A 22256-nucleotide genomic window follows, 5' to 3' on the forward strand; every position below is an offset into this window, starting at 1 on the left:
ACACTGACTTTTCTGCCCTGGGCCTCCTCCATTGTCAGAGTGAGGCCCAGCGCAAATTGGAGGAACAGCACCTCATATTTCGCTTGGGCAGCTTACACCCCAGCGGTATGAACATTGATTTCTCTAACTTTAAGTAGCCCTTGCTTTCCCTCTCTCTCCATCCCCTCCCCCTTCCCAGTTCTCCGACCAGTCTTGCTGTCTCCGACTACATTTTATCTCTGCACCCCCCCCCCCCCCCCTCCCCTGACATCGGTCAGAAGAAGGGTCTGGACCCGAAACGTCACCCGTTCCTTCTCTCCAGAGATGCTGCCTGAGTTACCCCAGCATTTTGTAACTCCCGCTGAGTTACCCCAGCATTTTGTGTCCATCTACGTTTGCAAATCTGTTGTCTTGCTGCGCGTAAGATTGTCATTGTTCTGCTTCGGAACATATGACTGTAAAATGTTCTTGCCTCTCATTTGTTTGTCCACTGATGATTTTCTAACTCCACAGTGGCAGAGGCACAGCTATTGGCTTCTTGAAAGTCGGGAACAAAAAACTCTTTGTGCTGGTGAGATATTTGTTACTTGTTCCCATTTTTATTTTATTTTATTTTTTAAATCAAAGTGTCTCCCGTAATCACTTATCGTGTGGGATCTCCATAGGGTTTGCCAACTGTCCTGAATTGGCCGGGACATCCCGTACTTTGGGCTAAATTAGTTTGTCCCGTACCTTATCCCCGTATTAGTAGGGGGTGCCAACTTCCTCACTCCCAAATATGGGACAAAGGGTGACGTCACCGCCCTGCGCCCCACGTGACCTCACCCAGCCAGCGGCCACGTGCACCCGCTCCACCAATGGCTCCCGCTCCACCAATGGCGGCACGGTGGCGCGGCGGTAGAGTTGCTGCCTTACAGTGAATGCAGCGCCGGAGACTCGGGTTCGATCCTGACTACGGGCGCCGTCTGTACGGAGTTTGTACGTTCTCCCCGTGACCTGCGTGGGTTTCCTCCCAGATCTTCGCTTTCCTCCCACACTCCAAAGACGTGCAGGTTTGTAGGTTAATTGGCCGGGCAAATGTAAAAATTGTCCCTAGTGTGTGTAGGATAGTGTTAGTGTGCGGGGATCGCTGGGCGGCGTGGACCCAGTGGGCCGAAGGGCCTGTTTCTGCGCTGTATCTCTAAATCTAAAAAAAAATCTTTAAAAATCTATTTGGGAGTGAGTAAGTTGGCGACCCTAGGACTCCATATGTGTAAGAAAATAACTGCAGATGCTGGTACAAATCGAAGGTATTTATTCACAAAATGCTGGAGTAACTCAGCAGGTCAGGCAGCATCTCAGGAGAGAAGGAATGGGTGACGTTTCGTGTCAAGACCCTTCTTCAGACTGATGTCAGGGGAGCGGGACAAAGGAAGGATATAGGTGGAGACAGGAAGATAGAGGGAGAACTGGGAAGGGGGAGGGGAAGGGAGGGACAGAGGAACTATCTAAAGTTGGAGAAGTCGATGTTCATACCGCTGGGCTGCAAGCTGCCCAGGCGAAATATGAGGTGCTGTTCCTCCAATTTCCGGTGGGCCTCACTATGGCACTGGAGGAGGCCCATGACAGAAAGGTCAGACTGGGAGTGGGAGGGGGAGGTGAAGTGCTCGGCCACCGGGAGATCAGTTTGGTTGAGGCGGACTGAGCGAAGGTGTTCGCCGAGCCTGCGCTTGGTTTTGCCGATGTAAAGAAGTTGACATCTAGAGCAGCGGATGCAATAGATGAGGTTGGAGGAGGTGCAGGTGAACCTCTGTCTCACCTGGAAAGACTGTTTGGGTCCTTGGATGGAGTCGAGGGGGGAGGTAAAGGGACAGGTGTTGCATCTCCTGCGGGGGAAAGTGCCCGGGGATGGGGTGGTTTGGGTGGGAAGGGACGAGTGGACCAGGGAGTCACGGAGGGAACGGTCTCTGCGGAACGCAGAGAGGGGCGGGGATGGGAAGATGGGAAGGACTCCATATCATTTTGTCAGGTTAGAATAGTGAAGAAGACGCCATCCCTGGCTCTCTGACGCGTTCCACACCAATCCTGAAGTATTGCAAAGTTTAGTTTCGAGATACAGCGCGGGAAGGGGCCCTTCGGCCCGCCGAGCCCGTGCCGACCAGTGATCCCCGCGCATTAACACGACCCACCACACGCAGCTAGGTGCAAGTTACAATTGTACCAATTCACCTACAAACCTGCACTGGCCTTTGGAGTGTGGGCACCCGGGGAAAAAAAACCCCGCGCAGGTCACGGGGAGAACGTACAAACTCCGTGCGGACAGCGCCCGTGGTCGGGATGGAACCAGCATCCGAGTCATCGTGACCTCTGCCTTGTACAAATCTGTCGACGATCGTCTGCTCGGTAACCCCACCCCTGAGCTTTCCTTTCCAGGACGGGCAAGGCGCCCACAACGAGATGGAGCCGCTGTGCGTGCTGGACTTCTTCGTCCACGTCTCGCTGCAGCGACACGGCTATGGGAAGGAGCTGTTTGACTACATGATACAGGTACAAACTGAGGCGTTAACCGCCGCCTCCTTGCTTCCAAACAAGTGCCCGCCTGCAGATTGGAGCTCCAGTGGTGCAGCGGTAGATTTGCTGCCCTACAGAGCCGGTCACGGTGGTCCAGTGGTAGAGTTGCTGCCCTACAGAGCCAGTCACGGTGGTCCAGCGGTAGAGTTGCTGCCCTCCAGAGCCGGTCACAGTGGTCCAGTGGTGGAGTTGCTGCCCTACAGAGTCCATCACAGTGGTGCAGCGGGCTTGTATACACTGGAATTTAGAAGGATGAGGGGGGATCTTATTGAAACATATAAGATAATTAGGGGATTGGTCACATTAGAGGCAGGAAACATGTTCCCAATGTTGGGGGAGTCCAGAACAAGGGGCCACAGTTTAAGAATAAGGGGTAGGCCATTTAGAACGGAGATGAGGAAGAACTTTTTCAGTCAGAGAGTGGTGAAGGTGTGGAATTCTCTGCCTCAGAAGGCAGTGGAGGCCAGTTCGTTGGATGCTTTCAAGAGAGAGCTGGATAGAGCTCTTAAGGATAGTGGAGTGAGGGGGTATGGGGAGAAGGCAGGAACGGGGTACTGATTGAGAGTGATCAGCCATGATCGCATTGAATGGCGGTGCTGGCTCGAAGGGCTGAATGGCCTACTCCTGCACCTATTGTCTATTGTCTATTGTCTATTGTCTACAGAGCCAGTCACAGTGGTGCAGCGGTAGAGTTGCCGCCCTACTGGCTCTAGAGTTGCCGCCGGAGACTCGGGTTCGATCCCGACTACGGGCGCCGTCTGTACGGAGTTTGTACGTTCTCCCCGTGACCTGCGTGGGTTTTCTCCGATATCTTCGGTTTCCTCCCACACTCCAAAGACGTGCGGGTTTGTAGGTCAATTGGCTTGGGAAGTGTAAAAGTCGGTCCCTAGTGGGTGTAGGATAGTGTTAGTGTGCGGGGATCGCTGGTCGGCGCGGACCCGGTGGGCCAAATGGCCTGTTTCCGCGCTGTACCTCTAAACTGAACTAAACGCCTTCTGCAGACTGGAGCACCATAGGCGTAGTGGTAGAGCTGCTGCCTTCAGAGCCAGAGACCCGGATTCAATCCTAATTACGGGTGCTATAAGAAAATAACTGCAGATGCTGGTACAAATCGAAGGTATTTATTCACAAAATGCTGGAGTAACTCAGCAGGTCGGGCAGCATCTCAGGAGAGAAGGAATGGGTGGCGTTTCGGGTCGAGACCCTTCTTCAGACTGATGTTAGGGGGGCGGGACAAAGGAAGGATATAGGTGGAGACAGGAAGATAGAGGGAGATCTGGGAAGGAGGAGGGGAAGAGAGGGACAGAGGAGCTATCTAAAGTTGGAGAAGTCAATGTTCATACCGCTGGGCTGCAAGCTGCCCAGGGGAAATATGAGATGCTGTTCCTCCAATTTCCGGTGGGCCTCACTATGGCACTGGAGGAGGCCCATGACAGAAAGGTCAGACTGGGAATGGGAGGGGGAGTTGAAGTGCTCGGCCACCGGGAGATCAGTTTGGCCAACGCGGACCGAGCGCAGGTGTTGAGCGAAGCGATCGCCGAGCCTGCGCTTGGTTTCGCCGATGTAAATAAGCTGACATCTGGAGCAGCGGATGCAATAGATGAGGTTGGAGGAGGTGCAGGTGAACCTCTGTCTCACCTGGAAAGACTGTTTGGGTCCTTGGATGGAGTCGAGGGGGGAGGTAAAGGGACAGGTGTTGCATCTCCTGCGGTTGCAGGGGAAAGTGCCCGGGGATGGGCTGCATGTTTTCACATGGGTTTTTCCGGGTGCTCCGGATTCCTCCCACACTCCAAAGACGTACGGGCTTGTAGTTTAATTGACTCCGGTAAAAAATTGTCACTTGTCCCCAGTGTGTAGGACAGTGCTCGTCAGTGGTCACTGGTCAGCGTGGACTCGGTGGGCTGCAAGGCTTATTTCAGCACAGTATCTCTAAACTAAACTCTGAAAGCTAGACTCTGAGCTGCTGCCTCACAGTGCCAGAGATTCAGATTCCATCCCGACCTTGTGGAGTTTGCACGTTTAGTTTAATGATACAGCGCGGAAACAGGCCCTTCGGCCCACCGGGTCCGCGCCGACCAGCGATCCCCGCACCCCAACACCATCCTACACCCACTGGGGACCATGTTTACCTTTACCAAGCCAGTTAACCTGTACGCACCATTATTACCTGAATGGTGGCCGATTAGGAGAAGGGGAGATGCAACGAGACCTGGGTGTCGTGGTACACCAGTCATTGAAAGTAGGCATGCAGGTGCAGCAGGCAGTGAAGAAAGCGAATGGTATGTTGGCATTCATAGCGAGGGGATTTGAGTATAGGAGCAGGGAGGTTCGGCTGCAGTTGTACAGGGCATTGGTGAGACCACACCTGGAGTATTGCGTACAGTTTTGGTCTCCTAATCTGAGGAAAGACATTCTTGCCATAGAGGGAGTACAGAGAAGGTTCACCAGATTGATTCCTGGGATGGCAGGACTTTCATATGAAGAAAGACTGGATAGACTCGGCTTGTACTCGCTGGAATTTAGAAGATTGAGGGGGGATCTTATAGAAACTTACAAAATTCTTAAGGGGTTGGACAGGCTAGATGCGGGAAGATTGTTCCCGATGTTGGGGAAGTCCAGAACAAGGGGTCACAGTTTAAGGATGAAGGGGAAGTCTTTTAGGACCGAGATGAGAAAGTTTTTTTTCACAGAGAGTGGTGAATCTGTGGAATTCTCTGCCACAGAAGGTAGTTGAGGCCAGTTCATTGGCTATATTTAAGAGGGAGTTAGATGTGGCCCTTGTGGCTAAAGGGATCAGGGGGTATGGTTACAGGTTACTGAGCTGGATGATCAGCCATGATCATATTGAATGGCGGTGCGTACAGGCTCGAAGGGCCGAATGGCCTACTCCTGCACCTATTTTCTATGTTTCTATGTCTTTGGAGTGTGGGAGGAAACCGAAGATCTGGGAGAAAACCCACGCAGGTCACGGGGGAGAACGTACAAACTCCGCACAGGCAGCACCCGTAGTTGGGGCTTGAGCTCCCCCCGGATGCTCCGGGTTCCATTAGATCATAAGACATCGGAGCAGAATTAGGCCATTCGGTCTCTTGACAATTTACAGAAGCCAATCAACCTGCATGTTTCTGGGAAGTGGGAGGAAACCGGAGCGTCGGGAGAAAACACGCGCGTCACAGGGAGAACATGCAAACTCCACACAGACAGCACCCGAGGTCAGGATCATAGAAACATAGAAGCATAGAAAATAGGTGCAGGCGGAGGCCATTTGGCCCTTCGAGCCAGCACCGCCATTCACCGCCTTGGAATCATCTTTGATCAAACCCTCTCCTTCGACAAACACATCAAACACATCACAAAGACAGCCTTCTTCCACCTCAAAAACATTGCCCGTCTCCGTCCATCCCTCTCCTCCACAGCTGCAGAAACCCTCATCCACGCCTTCATCACCTCCCGTCTGGACTACTGCAACAGCCTCCTCTATGGCGCACCCTCAAAAATCATCAGTAAACTTCAATACATTCAAAACTCCGCTGCCCGTCTACTCACACACACCTCGATCCGTGACCATATCACCCCCGTCCTTTATAAACTCCACTGGCTCCCCATCCCCCAGAGAATCCAGTACAAAATCCTCCTCATAACCTACAAAGCCCTCCATAACCTGGCCCCATCCTACCTGACCGACCTCCTCCACAGGCACACTCCCACCTGCACCCTCCGCTCTGCTGCTGCCAATCTCCTATCCCCCCACATCCGGACCAAACTCAGATCCTGGGAGGACAGGGCTTTCTCCATCGCTGCTCCCACCCTATGGAACTCACTACCCCAAACCGTTAGAGACTCCTCCACACTCACCACATTCAAAACATCGCTGAAGTCGTCACCTGTTCAGTACTGCCTTCAACCACTGAAGGTCACCTCACCTTCTGTCTCCTTTCTCTGTTCGTTTATTTATTTACTTATTTATCTATTTATTCATTTCCCTATGTTCTCTAAATCTCTGTAAAGCGTCTTTGAGTATATGGGTGGGGTTGCTCTGATGGTAAGGAATGATATTCATTCCCTTGCAAGGGGTGACATAGAATCAGGAGATGTTGAATCAGTATGGATAGAAATGAGAAATTGTAAGGGTAAAAAGACCCTAATGGGAGTTATCTATAGGCCCCCAAACAGTAGCCTCGACATAGGGTGCAAGTTGAATCAGGAGATAAAATTGGCGTGTCAAAAATGTAATGCTACGGTGGTTATGGGAGATTTCAACATGCAGGTAGACTGGGAAAATCAGGTTGGAAATGGACCCCAGGAAAGAGAGTTTGTAGAGTGCCTTCGAGATGGATTCTTAGAACAGCTTGTACTGGAGCCTACCAGGGAGAAGGCAATTCTGGATTTAGTGTTGTGTAATGATCCTGATCTGATAAGGGGACTAGAGGTAAAAGAGCCATTAGGAGGCAGTGATCACAACATGATAAGTTTTACTCTGCAAATGGAAAGGCAGAAGGGAAAATCGGAAGTGTCAGTATTACAGTATAGCAAAGGGGATTACAGAGGCATGAGGCAGGAGCTGGCCAAAATTGACTGGAAGGAGGCCCTAGCAGGGAAGACGGTACAACAGCAATGGCAGGTATTCCTGGGAATAATGCAGAGGTTGCAGGATCAATTTATTCCAAAGAGGTGGAAAGACTCTAAGGGGAGTAAGAGACACCTGTGGCTGACAAGGGAAGTCAGGGACAGCATAAAAATTAAGGAGAGGAAGTATAACATAGCAAAGAAGAGTGGGAAGACAGAGGATTGGGACTCTTTTAAAGAGCAACAAAAGTTAACTAAAAAGGCAATACGGGGAGAAAAGATGAGGTACGAGGGTAAACTAGCCAATAATATAAAGGAGGATAGCAAAAGTTTTTTTAGGTACGTGAAGAGGAAAAAAATAGTCAAGGCAAATGTGGGTCCCTTGAAGACAGAAGCAGGGGAATTTATTATGGGGAACAAAGAAATGGCAGACGAGTTAAACCGTTACTTTGGATCTGTCTTCACTGAGGAAGATACACACAATCTCCCAAATGTTCTAGGGGCCGGAGAACCTAGGGTGATGGAGGAACTGAAGGAAATCCACATTAGGCAGGAAATGGTTTTGGGTAGACTGATGGGACTGAAGGCTGATAAATCCCCAGGGCCTGGTGGTCTGCATCCCAGGGTACTTAAGGAGGTGGCTCTAGAAATAGTGGAAGCATTGGAGATCATTTTTCAATGTTCTATAGATTCAGGATCAGTTCCTGTGGATTGGAGGATAGCAAATGTTATCGCACTTTTTAAGAAAGGAGGGAGAGAGAAAACGGGTAATTATAGACCAGTTAGTCTGACATCAGTGGTGGGGAAGATGCTGGAGTCAATTATAAAAGACGAAATTGCTGAGCATTTGGATAGCAGTAACGGGATCATTCCGAGTCAGCATGGATTTACGAAGGGGAAATCATGCTTGACAAATCTACTGGAATTTTTTGAGGATGTAACTAGGAAAATTGACAAGGGAGAGTCAGTGGATGTGGTGTACCTCAACTTTCAGAAAGCCTTCGACATGGTCCCACATAGAAGATTAGTGGGCAAAATTAGGGCACATGGTATTGGGGGTAATGGTACTGACATGGATAGAAAATTGGTTGACAGACAGAAAGCAAAGAGTGGGGATAAATGGGTCCCTTTCAGAATGGCAGGCAGTGACCAGTGGGGTACCGCAAGGTTCGGTGCTGGGACCCCAGCTATTTACGATATACATTAATGACTTAGACGAAGGGATTAAAAGTACCATTAGCAAATTTGCAGATGATACTAAGTTGGGGGGTAGTGTGAATTGTGAGGAAGATGCAATAAGGCTGCAGGGTGACTTGGACAGGTTGTGTGAGTGGGCGGATACATGGCAGATGCAGTTTAATGTAGATAAGTGTGAGGTTATTCACTTTGGAAGTAAGAATAGAAAGGCAGATTATTATCTGAATGGTGTCAAGTTAGGAGGAGGGGGAGTTCAACGAGATCTGGGTGTCCTAGTGCATCAGTCAATGAAAGGAAGCATGCAGGTACAGCAGGCAGTGAAGAAAGCCAATGGAATGTTGACCTTCGTAACAAGAGGAGTTGAGTATAGGAGCAAAGAGGTCCTTCTACAGTTGTACCGGGCCCTGGTGAGACCGCACCTGGAGTACTGTGTGCAGTTTTGGTCTCCAAATTTGAGGAAGGATATTCTTGCTATGGAGGGCGTGCAGCGTAGGTTCACTAGGTTAATTCCCGGAATGGCGGGACTGTCGTATGTTGAAAGGTTGGAGCGATTGGGCTTGTATACACTGGAATTTAGAAGGATGAGGGGGGATCTTATTGAAACATATAAGATAATTAGGGGATTGGACACATTAGAGGCAGATAACATGTTCCCAATGTTGGGGGAGTCCAGAACAAGGGGCCACAGTTTAAGAATAAGGGGTAGGCCATTTAGAACGGAGATGAGGAAGAACTTTTTCAGTCAGAGGGTGGTGAAGGTGTGGAATTCTCTGCCTCAGAAGGCAGTGGAGGCCAGTTCGTTGGATGCTTTCAAGAGAGAGCTGGATAGAGCTCTTAAGGATAGCGGAGTGAGGGGGTATGGGGAGAAGGCAGGAACGGGGTACTGATTGAGAGTGATCAGCCATGATCGCATTGAATGGCGGTGCTGGCTCGAAGGGCTGAATGGCCTACTCCTGCACCTATTGTCTATTGTCTATTGTCTAAAAGCGCTATATAAATAAAATACATTATTATTATTATTATTATAGTGATCATGGCTGGTCATCTACAATCAGTAACCCGTGCCTGCCTTCTCCCCATATCTCTTGATTCCGCTAGCCCCTAGAGTCAAGTCAAGTCAAGTTTATTTGTCACATACACATACACGATGTGCAGTGAAATGAAAGTGGCAATGCCTGCGGATTGTGCAAAAAATATTACAATTACAGCATATAAATTAAAATTAATATAGAATTAAAAAAAAAAAAATGTAGTCCCTGGAGTTATGATAGTTAACAGTCCTGATGGCCTGTGGGAAGAAACTCCGTCTCATCCTCTCCGTTTTCACAGCGTGACAGCGGAGGCGTTTGCCTGACCGTAGCAGCTGGAACAGTCCGTTGCTGGGGTGGCAGGGGTCCCTCATAATCTTGCTTGCTCTGGATCTGCACCTCCTGATATCCTCCTGCACCTCTATCTAACTCTCTTTTAAAGTCATCCAGTGAATCGGCCCCCACTGCCTTTTGAGGCAGAGAATTCCACAGATTCACAGCTCTCTGGGTGAATTATTTTTTTTCTCATCCCAGTTTTAAATGGCCTCCCCTTTATTCTTAGACTGTGTGACCCCTGGTTCTGGACTCCCCCAACATTAGGAACATTTTTCCTGCGTCTGGCTTGTCCAGTCCTTTTATAATTTTATACGTTTCTATCAGATCCCCTCTCATCCTTGTAAATTCGAACCCGGGTCGCTGGCACTGTGAGGCAGCAACTCGACCGCCGTGCCGATTGGACGCCTCTGGGAAAATACAAGTTGTTTGAAAGGCAGTCGCAAGGATTTTGAGCAGATGGAACTATTGGGAGAGGTTGAGCAGGCTGGGACTCTATTCCTTGGAGTGCAGGAGGATGAGGGGTGATCTTACAGACGTGTATAAAATCATGAGAGGAATAGATCGGGTAGATGCACAGAGTCTCTTGCCCATAGTAGGGGAATCGAGGACCAGAGGACATGGGTTTAAGGTGAAGGGGAAAAGGTTTAATAGGAATCCGAGGGGTGACTTTTTCACGCAAAGGGCGGTGGGTGTATGGAACGAGCTGAAGAGAGGAGGTAGTTGAGGCTGGGACTATCCCAATGTTTAAGAAACAGGTACATGGATAGGACAGGGTTGGAGGGATCGGGACCAAAAGCAGGCAGGTGGGACTAGATTAGGCGGGACATGTGGGCTAGTTGGGCCGACTCCATGAACAAACATTAAAGACCTGTTTCCGTTGTTTGTGGCAGTATGAAGGTGTACAGCCCCATCATCTCGCCATCGATCGTCCATCCAGCAAGTTCCTCAGCTTCCTCAGGAAACACTATCGCCTTGCAGCCACTATTCCTCAGGTAAGTCCACCTGGGATTCAGTCACATGACGTTGATTGAATTGAATTGAATCCATTTTATTGGCCAAGCATGTGCACATACAAGGAATGTGTCTCGGTGCCCCGCTCGCAAGTAACAACACGGACATGCTGTAAGCAATTAAGAATAAAGCATAAAACATTCAACATTAAGAATACAACGTTACAGTTTAAACATGTGAGCGAAATGAAATAAAATACCAGAGCAAAAGGAGGCTACAGACTTTTTGTGGTTGAGCAAAGCTACTGCTCGTGGGGGAAAAAAAGCTGTGTTTATGTCTGGCTGTGGCTGCTTCGACAGTCCGGAGTCGCCTTCCAGAGGGAAGTGCTTCAAAGAGTTTGTGGCCGGGGTGAGAGGGGTGAGAGATGATCTTGCCTGCTCGCTTCCTGGCCCTTGCAGTGTACAGTCCGTCGATGGGGGGGGAAGGTTGCAGCCAACAACCTTCTCGGCTTATCGAACGATGCGCTTGCAGCCTCCGGATGTCGTGCTTGGTGGCTGAGCCAAACCAGACCATGATGGAGAAGGTGAGGACTGGACCATCATTGCCTGTGGCAGATTGTGTTTCCTCGGTTTGATTGCGGTATCCCTCCTGCACGTGGGGCTGAAGTTCCTTCAATTCCATCAGAAACCGTTTAGTTTATTGTACAGTGAAAAGCTTTTGTTGCATGCTTTCATGTTGCGTGGTGGCAGTGGAAAGGCTATGCATGATTGCAATCGAGCCTTCCACAGTGCACAGATAGAGACAGATGAAGGGAACAGCGTTTAGTGCAAGGTAAAGTCCGATTAAGCATTGTCCGAGGGTCTACAATGAGGTAGATAGTAGCTGAGAAGGAATTTCTTTAGTCAGAGGGTGGTGAATCCATGCAATTCTGCCACAGACGGCTGTGGAGGCCGCCAATGGATATTTCTAAGGCAGAGATCGACAAGTTCTTGATTGGACCGGGTGTCAAGGGGTATGGGGTGAAGGCAGGAATATGGGATTGGGAGGCCGAGATCAGTCATGATTGAATGGTGGAGTGAACTCGATGGGGTTAAAGCCCTAATTTTACTCCAATAACTTACACGGAAACATAGAAAATAGGTGCAGGAGGAGGCCATTTGGCCCTTCGAGCCAGCACCGCCATTCATTGTGATCATGGCTGATCATCCACGATCAGTAACCCGTGCCTGCCTTCTCCCCATACCCCTTGATTCCGCTAGCCCCTAGAGCTCTATCTAACTCCCTTTTAAATTCATCCAGTGAATTGGCCTCCACTGCCTTCAGTGGCAGAGAACTCCACAAATTCACAACTCTCTAGGTGAAAATGTTTTTTCTCACCTCAGTTCTAAATGGCCTCCCCTTTATTCTTAGACTGTGTGGCCCCTGGTTCTGGACCCCCAACATTGGGAACATTTTTCCAGCATCTAGCTTGTCCAGTCCTTTTATAATTTTATATGTCTCTATAAGTTCCCCTCTCATCCTTCTAAACTCCAGTGAATACAAGCCCAGTCTTTCCAATCTTTCCTCATATGGCAGTCCCGCCATCCCGGGGATTAACCTGGTGAACCTACGCTGCACTGCTCCCCCTCTGTGATTTCTCCTGCCCTCCTGCTCTATGACCACATTTTGACACAGACCCCCCTCTCTTTCCCCCCCCTCCCCTTCCCAGATCTCCCTCTAACTTCCTGTCTCCACCTATATCCTTCCTTTGTCCCGCCCCCCCTGACATCAGTCTGAAGAAGGGTCTCGACCCGAAACGTCACCCATTCCTTCTCTCCTGAGATGCTTCCTGACCTGCTGAGTTACTCCAGCATTTTGTGAATAAATACCTTTGATTTGTACCAGCATCTGCAGTTATTTTCCTTCAATAGCAAGGATATCCTTCCTCAAATTAGGAGACCAAAACTGCACACAGTACTCCAGGTGCGGTCTCACCAGGGCCCTGTACAACTGCAGAAGGACCTCTTTACTCCTATACTCAAATCCTCTTGTTATGCAGACCAACATGCCATTTGCTTTCTTCACTGCCTGCTGTACCTGCACGCTTACTTTCAGTGACTGGTGCACTAGGACACCCGGGTCTCGCTGCACTTCCAATTTACCTAAATCTGACACCATTGAGATGATAATCTGCCTCCTTGTTTTTGCCGCCAAAGTGGGTAACCTCACATTTATCTACATTATACTGCATCTGCCACGCATCTGCCCACTCGCTCAACCTGTCCAATACTTGCGAATACTCTAAATGTAGCCTCACCAATGTCTTTCCTCTGTGGTTGTATCTGTTTCACTACTTTAAACAAGGGATGTGTGTGGCCAACCGCACTCGACGGACAAACTAACAGGGTCCTTTTTCTATCTGTTTCCTCTTCCAGGTTAACAATTTTGTGGTGTTTGATAGTTTCTTCAGGGACAGACAGCGTAAGTTCCAGTTATTCTATATAACGGATGGCATTTAGGTCCACCTGCACCTCCTCCAACCTCGTCTCCTGTGTTCGCTGCTCCCAGGTGTCAACTTCTCTACATCGGCGAGACCAAGCCATCGTTTCGCTCAACACCTCCTCTCAGTCCGTCTCAACCAACCTGATCTCCCGGTGGCTCAGCACTTCAACTCCCCCTCCCACTCCCAGTCTGACCTTTCTGTCCTGGGCCTCCTCCATTGTCAGAGTGGCAAATTGGAGGAACAGCACCTCGTATTTCGCTTGGGTAGTTTACACCCCAGCGGTATCAACATTGACTTCTCCAACTTCAGATAGTCCCTGCTTTCCCCCTCTCTCTCCATCCCCTCCCCCATCCCAGTTCTCCCACTAGTCTTCCTGTCTCTGACGACATTCTATCTTTGTCCCGTCCTCTCCCCTGACATCAGTCTGAGGAAGGGTCTCGACCCGAAACGTCACCCATTCCTTCTCTCCCGAGATGCTGCCCTGACCCGCTGAGTTACTCCAGCATTTTGTGTCCACCTTGCATTTAATGTTGGCTTTGCCCGCCAGATCGTGCCAATTAAAAAGCACAGGGCAGGAATGCACAATGGGCAGGACAGAACAAAGCCGACCAGTCCTCCCATGTGACATTGGGGCAGAATGAGGCCATTCAGCCCACTCCGCCACTCGAGCCTCCCCAGTAGTGGGAGAGTCTAGGACCAGAGGGCACAGCCTCGAAGAGAAAGGACGTGCCTTTAAAATGGAAATGAGGAAGAATTTCCTCAGCCAGAGGGTGGTGAATCCGTGGAATTCATTGCCACAGGTGGTGTTGGAGGCCAAGTATTGGCCTCCAAAATACCTGGAGTATTGTGTACAGTTTTGGTCTCCTAATCTGAAGAAAGACATTCTTGCCATAGAGGGAGTACAGAGAAGGTTCACCAGATTGATCCCTGGGATGGCGGGACTTTCATATGAAGAAAGACTGGATAGACTGGGCTTGTACTCGCTGGAATTTAGAGGCCCGTAGTTGGGATGGAACCCGGGTCTCTGGCGCTGCAAGCGCTGTAAGGCAGCAACTCTGCCGCCGCGCCACCCTTCACCAAAGTCCATTCTTTTTCAAGTACTGTATTTGAGCAATTCCTTTTTGAAAGTGAATATTGAACAGACTGTCATCTAGTTGTTTCCAATCACAGCAAGATGAGGAAAACTTCATTTAGAATGCACTTCTGTTAACCGGTGGCATTAAGGGTAATGGAGAAAAGGCAAATGCATGGAACTGAATTTGGCCCATCAAGTCTACTCCGCCATTCAAACGTGGCTGATCTATCGTTCCCTCTCAACCCCATTCTCCTGCCTTCTCCCCGTAACCTTTGAATCTTTGACGCCCTTGCTAATCAAGAGCCTATCAATCTCCACTTTAAAAATACCCAATGACATAGAAACATAGAAAATAGGTGCAGGAGTAGGCCATTCGGCTCTTCGAGCCTGTACGCACCGCCATTCAATATGATCATGGCTGATCATCCAACTCAGTATCCCGTACCTGCCTTCTCTCCATACCCCCTGATCCCTTTAGCCACAAGGGCCACATCTAACTCCCTCTTAAATATAGCCAATTAACTGGCCTCAACTAACTTCTGTGGCAGAGAATTCCACAGATTCACCACTCTCTGTGTGAAAAAAAACTTTCTCATCTCGGTCCTAAAAGACTTCCCCCTCATCCTTAAACTGTGACCCCCTTGTTCTGGACTTCCCCAACATCGGGAACAATCTTCCCGCATCTAGCCTGTCCAACCCCTTAAGAATTTTGTACGTTTCTATAAGATCCCCCCTCAGTCTTCTAAATTCCAGCGAGTACAAGCCGAGTCTATCCAGTCTTTCTTCATATGAAAGTCCTGCCATCCCAGGAATCCACATTGTAAGTCAGCATCTGCAGTTCCCTGCTTCTACATAAACCGTGCCAAACCCACTGGGCTCCAGGGATTGGGAATCGGGGTGGAGTGATGCGGGCCGGCTGCGACGTGTTTTTTTTACGTTTGTGGACCTGTGCTTCCTTGCGTCACTCATTGTGTTCCTTCTGTGGCAGTGCGCGGGGCAAGGCTCATCCACAGAAGTGCCCCAAAGAAGGTGGAGCAGGACATCAAGCCTTATTCCATCACCGTGCGGGACGGTAAGTGTGCCTGCAGACCTTAACCTACTGATCTCCCGGTGGCTCAGCACTCCCCCCCCCCCCCACTCCCACACTGACCTTTCTGTCCTGGGCCTCCTCCACTGTCCTGGGCCTCCAACCTGATCTCCCGGTGGCTCAGCATTCCCACTCCCACACTGACCTTTCTGTCCTGGGGCCTCCTCCACTGTCCTGGGCCTCCAACCTGATCTCCCGGTGGCTCAGCACTCCCCCTCCCACTCCCGCACTGACCTTTCTGTCCTGGGGCCTCCTCCACTGTCCTGGGCCTCCAACCTGATCTCCCGGTGGCTCAGCACTCCCCCTCCCACTCCCGCACTGACCTTTCTGTCCTGGGGCCTCCTCCACTGTCCTGGGCCTCCAACCTGATCTCCCGGTGGCTCAGCACTCCCCCTCCCACTCCCGCACTGACCTTTCTGTCCTGGGGCCTCCTCCACTGTCAGAGTGAGGCCCAGCGCAAATTGGAGGAACAGCACCTCGTATTTCGCCTGGGGCAGCTTGCACCCCAGCGGTATCAACATTGACTTCTCCAACTTCAGATAGTCCCTGCTTTCCCTCTCTCTCCATCCCCTCCCCCTTCCCAGTTCTCCCGCTAGTCCTCCTGTCTCCGACTACCAAAGATACTAGAGGAGCAAGATGGACCACTCCGTTGAAATCGCCGATACTGAAGTGTGGTACGCAAAGGAGCGTAACGTCCGCCATTTTAGTAAGCGAAACCCGCCGTTCGTTTTGGGATGATACCATAATAATGCAGAATATATCTCGTCTATCAACTCACAGATTTTTGTTATTGTTCTTTTTAAATCTTTCTGCAAGTTTCTGCCTACTAAAATGGCGCCGTGACGTACTACGGTTTTTAGGGTGGAGTGGTCTATCTGGCTCTGCTCTATCATCTTTGCCGACTACATTCTACCTCTGTCCCGCCCCCCTCAACCTAACATCAGTCTGAAGAAGGGCCTCGACCCGAAACGCCACCCGTTCCTTCCCTCCCGAGATGCTGCCTGACCAGCTGAGTCACTGCGGCATTTTGTGCCCAACTGTGTCCGCAAGATGGGCCGGCTCGGTGGTAGAGTTGCTGCCTCACGGCGCCTGAGGCTCTGGTTCCATCCTGACCGCAGCTGCTGTTTGTACGGAGTTTGCACGCTCCCCCTTTGTCCACATGGGTTTTCATAAGTGACAGGAGTAAAATTGGGCCATTCGGCCCATCAAGTCTACTCCGCCATTCAATCGTGGCTGATCCATCTCTCCCTCCTAACCCCATTCTCCTGCCTTCTCCCCGTAACCCCTGACACCCCTCTACAAAATTATTGTAAATAGTTGAATAAATATACTTTTCGATTTAAAAAAAGTTCCCAGCTCTCTGAATGCATTCAAGAGAGAGCTAGATAGAGCTCTTAAGGATAGCGGAGTCAGGGGGTATGGGGAGAGGGCAGGAACGGGGTACTGATTGAGAATGATCAGCCATGATCACATTGAATGGCGGTGCGTACAGGCTCGAAGGGCCGAATGGCCTCCTCCTGCACCTATTGTCTATTGTCTTTGTTGACATCGCTGTTTTGCGGTCTCTCCTCCTCAACAGGGGCCCCTCGAGAACAGGAGCTGCCATGGCCCTTCAACCAGTCTCCGTCGCTGACTCGCTCGAACAGCCTGGGCCGAGCTTCCCGCCAGGAGGCGGGGCGGCCCCCCAGTCAGCAGGAGGGTCCCCGCCACGTCAGGGGGGCGCTGAACGGCAGGAGGGAGCAAGAGGACCCCTCTGCCCACAGGACGAGAACCAGGTAAGGGTGCCACCTTCCCAAACCAACCCAGCCTCGGCACCGAGGAAGGCGAATGTCTCTCGACACAAAGTGCTGCAGTCACCCAGCTGGACAGGCGGCGTCTCTGGAGAAAAGGAACGGGCGACGTTTCGGGTCCAGACCCTTCTTCACACTTCTGTGCCTTTGCATGATGGGAGATGGGGGGGGGGAAGGAGAGACCAGGGTGAAATCCGTCCTTGATTTGGTCTCCTAATCTGAGGAAAGACATTCTTGCCATAGAGGGAGTACAGAGAAGGTTCACCAGATTGATTCCTGTGATGGCAGGACTTTCATATGAAGAAAGACTGGATAGACTGGGCTTGTACTCGCTGGAATTTAGAAGACTGAGGGGGGATCTTATAGAAACGTACAAAATTCTTAAGGGGTTGGACAGGCTAGATAGGGGAAGATTGTTCCCGATGTTGGGGAAGTCCAGAACAAGGGGTCACAGTTTAAGGATAAGGGGGAAGTCATATCATATCATATCATATCATATATATACAGCCGGAAACAGGCCTTTTCGGCCCACCAAGTCCGTGCCGCCCAGCGATCCCCGCACATTAACACTATCCTACACACACTAGGGACAATTTTTACATTTACCCAGTCAGCGGAAACGTTCCCAGCTCAGATGATTCCGCAGTTTAATTCGATCGTCAGACCAGGACATAATGGCTCAATCAAACCCAGCCGGTTGCATTCAGGAGAAGGAATCTGCAACAGGGGGAATGAACCCGCCCACGGTTTCTCTGTCTACAAACGGACCACAAAAGAAACCAATGAAAAGGCTGCTGTGCGTGTGCGGAATTATGCTGATCTCAGCAAACGTACCTGGTCTTGTTTAGTCTCACTGTTTCTGGATGGTCTGTGTGTGTGTGGGTGAATGTGTGTGTGTGTGTGTGTGTGTGTGTGGGTGGGTCTGTGTGTGAATGGGTGTGGGTCTACAGTGTGAGTATGAATCTGTGTGTATGTGTGTATGTATTGTGCACAGGTCTGAGTGGGTGTGTGCGTTGGTGTGTGCATTGGTGTGTGTTTGTGTGGGTGGGTGTGTGCGTTGGTGTGTGCGAATCTGTGTGTTTGCAGGTCTGTGTGTGGGTCTGCTTTGGTGTGTATGAGTGTGTGTGTGTTGTGCGCAGGTATGTGTGGGTGTGTGTTGGTGTGTATGAGTGTGTGTTGTGAGCAGGTGTGTGCATTGGTGTGTGTGTGTTGTGCGTAGGCCTGTGTATTTGTGTGTGTGTGTGTGTGTGTTGTGCGTAGGTGTGTGTGTGTTGTGCGTAGGTATGTGTGGGTGTGTGCGTTGGTGTGTGTGTGTGTGTGGGCCTGTGTGTTGGTGTGTGTGAGTGTTGTGCGTAGGTCTGTGTGTGTGGGTGTGTGCGTTGGTGTGTGTGTTGTGCGTAGGTCTGTGTGTGTGGGTCTGTGCGTTGGTGTCTGTGTGTGTGGGCCTGTGTGTGTGGGTGTGTGCGTTGGTGTCTGTGTGTGTGGGCCTGTGTGTGTGGGTCTGTGTGTTGGTGTGTGTGAGTGTTGTGCGTAGGTCTGTGTGTGTGGGTGTGTGCGTTGGTGTGTGTGTTGTGCGTAGGTCTGTGTGTGTGGGTCTGTGCGTTGGTGTCTGTGTGTGTGGGCCTGTGTGTGTGGGTCTGTGCGTTGGTGTGTGTGTGAGTGTTGTGCGTAGGTCTGTGTGTGTGTGTGGGTCTGTGCGTTGGTGTCTGTGTGTGTGTGGGCCTGTGTGTGTGGGTCTGTGCGTTGGTGTGTGTGTTGTGCGTAGGCCTGTGTGTGTGGGTGTGTGCGTTGGTGTCTGTGTGTGTGGGTCTGTGCGTTGGTGTCTGTGTGTGTGGGTGTGTGCGTTGGTGTGTGTGTGTGTGGGCCTGTGTGTTGGTGTGTGTGAGTGTTGTGCGTAGGCCTGTGTGTGTGGGTCTGTGCGTTGGTGTGTGTGTGTGTGGGCCTGTGTGTTGGTGTGTGTGTGTGTTGTGCGTAGGCCTGTGTGTGTGGGTCTGTGCGTTGGTGTGTGTGTGTGTGGGCCTGTGTGTTGGTGTGTGTGTGTGTTGTGCGTAGGCCTGTGTGTGTGGGTCTGTGCGTTGGTGTGTGTGGGCCTGTGTGTTGGTGTGTGTGTGTGTTGTGCGTAGGCCTGTGTGTGTGGGTCTGTGCGTTGGTGTGTGTGTGTGTGGGTCTGTGTGTGTGGGTCTGTGCGTTGGTGTGAGTGTTGTGCGTAGGCCTGTGTGTGTGGGTCTGTGCGTTGGTGTCTGTGTGTGTGGGTCTGTGTGTGTGGGTCTGTGCGTTGGTGTGAGTGTTGTGCGTAGGCCTGTGTGTGTGGGTCTGTGCGTTGGTGTCTGTGTGTGTGGGTCTGTGCGTTGGTGTCTGTGTGTGTGGGTCTGTGCGTTGGTGTGTGTGAGTGTTGTGCTTAGGTCTGTGTGTGTGTGTGGGTCTGTGCGTTGTGTGTGTGTTTGTAGGTCTGTGTGGGTCTGTGCGTTGGTGTGTGTGTGTTGTGCGTAGGTCTGTTCGCGTGTGGGTCTGTGCGTTGGTGTGTGTGTGTTGTGCGTAGATCTGTGTGTGTGTGGGACTGCGTTGGTCTGTGTGTGTGGGTCTGTGTTGGTGTGTGAGTTGTGCGTAGGTCTGTGTGTGTGAGTCTGTGCGTTGGTGTGTGTGAGTGTTGTGCGTAGGTCTGTGTGCGTGTGGGTCTGTGCGTAGGTCTGTGGGTGTGTAGGTCAGTGTGTGTTGTGCGTAGGTCTGTGTGTGTTTCTGCGTTGGTGTGTGTGTTGTGCGTAGGTCTGTGTGTGTGTGGGTCTGCGTTGGTGTGTAAGTGTGCGTAGGTCTGTTCGCGTGTGGGTCTGTGCGTTGGTGTGTGTGTTGTGCGTAGGTCTGTGTGTGTGTGGGTCTGCGTTGGTGTGTAAGTGTGCGTAGGTCTGTTCGCGTGTGGGTCTGTGCGTTGGTGTGTGTGTTGTGCGTAGGTCTGTGTGTGTGTGGGTCTGCGTTGGTGTGTAAGTGTGCGTAGGTCTGTTCGCGTGTGGGTCTGTGCGTTGGTGTGTGTGTTGTGCGTAGGTCTGTGTGTGTGTGGGTCTGCGTTGGTGTGTAAGTGTGCGTAGGTCTGTTCGCGTGTGGGTCTGTGCGTTGGTGTGTGTGTTGTGCGTAGGTCTGTGTGTGTGTGGGTCTGCGTTGGTGTGTAAGTGTGCGTAGGTCTGTTCGCGTGGGTCTGTGCGTTGGTGTGTGTGTTGTGCGTAGGTCTGTGTGTGTGTGGGTCTGTGTGTGTGGGTCTGTGTGTGTTGTGCGTAGGTCTGTGTGTATGTGGGTCTGTGCGTTGGTGTGTGTGTGTTGTGCGTAGGTCTGTGCGTGGGTGTGTAGGTCTGTGTGTGTGTTGTGCGTAGGTCTGTGTGCGTGTGGGTGTGTAGGTCTGTGTGTGTGTGTTGTGCGTAGGTCTGTGTGCGTGTGGGTGTGTAGGTCTGTGTGTGTGTGTTGTGCGTAGGTCTGTGTGTGTGCGTTGGTGTGTGTGAGTGTTGTGCTTAGGTCTGTGTGTGTGTGGGTCTGTGCGTAGGTCTGTGTGGGTGTGTAGGTCAGTGTGTGTGTTGTGCGTAGGTCTGTGTGTGTGCGATGGTGTGTGTGTTGTGCGTAGGTCTGTGTGTGTGGGTCTGTGTGTGTGTGTTGTGCGTAGGTCTGTGTGTATTTCTGCGTTGGTGTGTGGGTCTGTGCGTAGGTCTGTGTGTGTGTGTGTCTGTGCATTGGTGTGTGTGTGTGCGTAGGTCTGCGTGTGTGTGCGATGGTGTGTGTGAGTTGTGCGTAGGTCTGTGTGTGTGTGTGAGTCTGTGCGTTGGTGTGTGTGTTGTGTTGTGCGTATGTCTGTGGGCGTGTGGGCCTGTGCGTTGGTGTGTGTGTTGTGCGTAGGTCTGTGTGTGTGCGATGGTGTGTGAGTTGTGCGTAGGTCTGTGTGTGTGGGTCTGTGTGTGTGTGTTGTGCGTAGGTCTGTGTGTTTCTGCGTTGGTGTGTGTGTTGTGCGTAGGTCTGTGTGTGTGTGTGTCTGTGCATTGGTGTGTGTGTGCGTAGGTCTGCGTGTGTGTGCGATGGTGTGTGTGAGTTGTGCGTATGTCTGTGTGCGTGTGGGCCTGTGCGTTGGTGTGTGTGTTGTGAGTAGGTTTGTGTGTGTGGGTCTGTGCGTTGGTGTGTGTGAATCTGTGTGTGTTGTGCGTATGTCTGTGTGCGTGTGGGACTGTGCGTTGGTGTGTGTGATCTCTTTAGATGTGTACATGGTGATATGTGCCGCTGATCTGTGCTGCTGGATTCACGTCCTCTGTTTCTCTGTCCGTGTGTTTCTTCTCCTCTCCTCCCCAGTTCCCTCACTCGCCCTCCGCTTTCCTTCCACTGACATTCCCCTCACATTATCCTCTCCTGTCTCTCATGATTCTGAGTAAAGTACAAATCTTTAAAGTATGCGATGGGGTTTTATCAAAGCATTTTTTTTACCTTGTATGTAATTGCAATTGTTAATATTTTTTACAGTGAACTTGGGATTTTTTTTTTTTACTCTAGAATCAATTCTGATTTTTAAAAAAAGCTGTTGTTGTTAATCTACTTTGCTAAACCCTTTCTGTGGAAATGTCCTACAATCCACTGACGTACAGGTTTAGAGGTTAATTGGCTTCAGTAAAATTGTCCCAAGTGCGTAGCATGGTGCTAGTTAGTGTCCACAGTAATCGCTGGTCGGCGTGGACTTGGTGGGCCGCAGGGCCTATTTCCGCACTGTATCTCGAGAGGAGTTGAGTATACGAGTAAAGAGGTCCTTCTGCAGTTATATACTGCCCTGGTGAGACCACATCTGTCGTTTTAGGCTCCTAATTTGAGGAAGGACGTCCTTGCTAATTGAGGTAGTGCAGCGTGGGTTCACCAGGTTAATCCCCGGGATCGCGGGACTGTCATATGAGGAAAGATTGGAAAGGCTGGGCTCGTGTTCGCAAGAGTTTAGAAGGATGAGAGGGGATCTTTTTCGAGACGTATAAAATTAGAAAAGGACTGGACAAGCTAGATGCAGGAAAAATGTTCCCAATGTTGGGGGAGTCCAGAACCAGGGGCCACACAGTCTAAGAATAAAGGGGAGGCCATTTAAAACTGAGGTGAGAAAAAAACTTTTCCACCCAGAGAGTTGTGAATTTGTGGAATTCTCAGCCACAGAGGGCAGTGGAGGCCGATTCACTGGATGGATTTAAAAGAGAGTTAGATAGAGCTCTGAGGG

General features: G+C 50.7%; 1 protein-coding gene across 1 annotated transcript in view; it reads left to right on the top strand.

Moving 5' to 3' along the window:
* The first annotated feature begins 491 nt into the window (after window positions 1-491).
* LOC144603158 (alpha-tubulin N-acetyltransferase 1-like) overlaps window positions 492-22256 on the top strand; it is a 182308-nt gene continuing 160543 nt past the window's right edge. Inside the window, exons 1-6 of the mRNA XM_078416319.1 lie at window positions 492-550; window positions 2392-2505; window positions 10547-10648; window positions 13022-13067; window positions 15153-15236; window positions 16831-17026. Of these exons, the coding sequence (XP_078272445.1) occupies window positions 2416-2505; window positions 10547-10648; window positions 13022-13067; window positions 15153-15236; window positions 16831-17026 (518 nt within the window). The 5' untranslated portion in view covers window positions 492-550; window positions 2392-2415. The remainder of the gene's footprint in view (window positions 551-2391; window positions 2506-10546; window positions 10649-13021; window positions 13068-15152; window positions 15237-16830; window positions 17027-22256) is intronic.

The sequence above is a fragment of the Rhinoraja longicauda genome, chromosome 19 (genome assembly GCF_053455715.1).
Source record: "Rhinoraja longicauda isolate Sanriku21f chromosome 19, sRhiLon1.1, whole genome shotgun sequence".
Taxonomy (NCBI): Eukaryota; Metazoa; Chordata; class Chondrichthyes; order Rajiformes; family Arhynchobatidae; genus Rhinoraja; species Rhinoraja longicauda.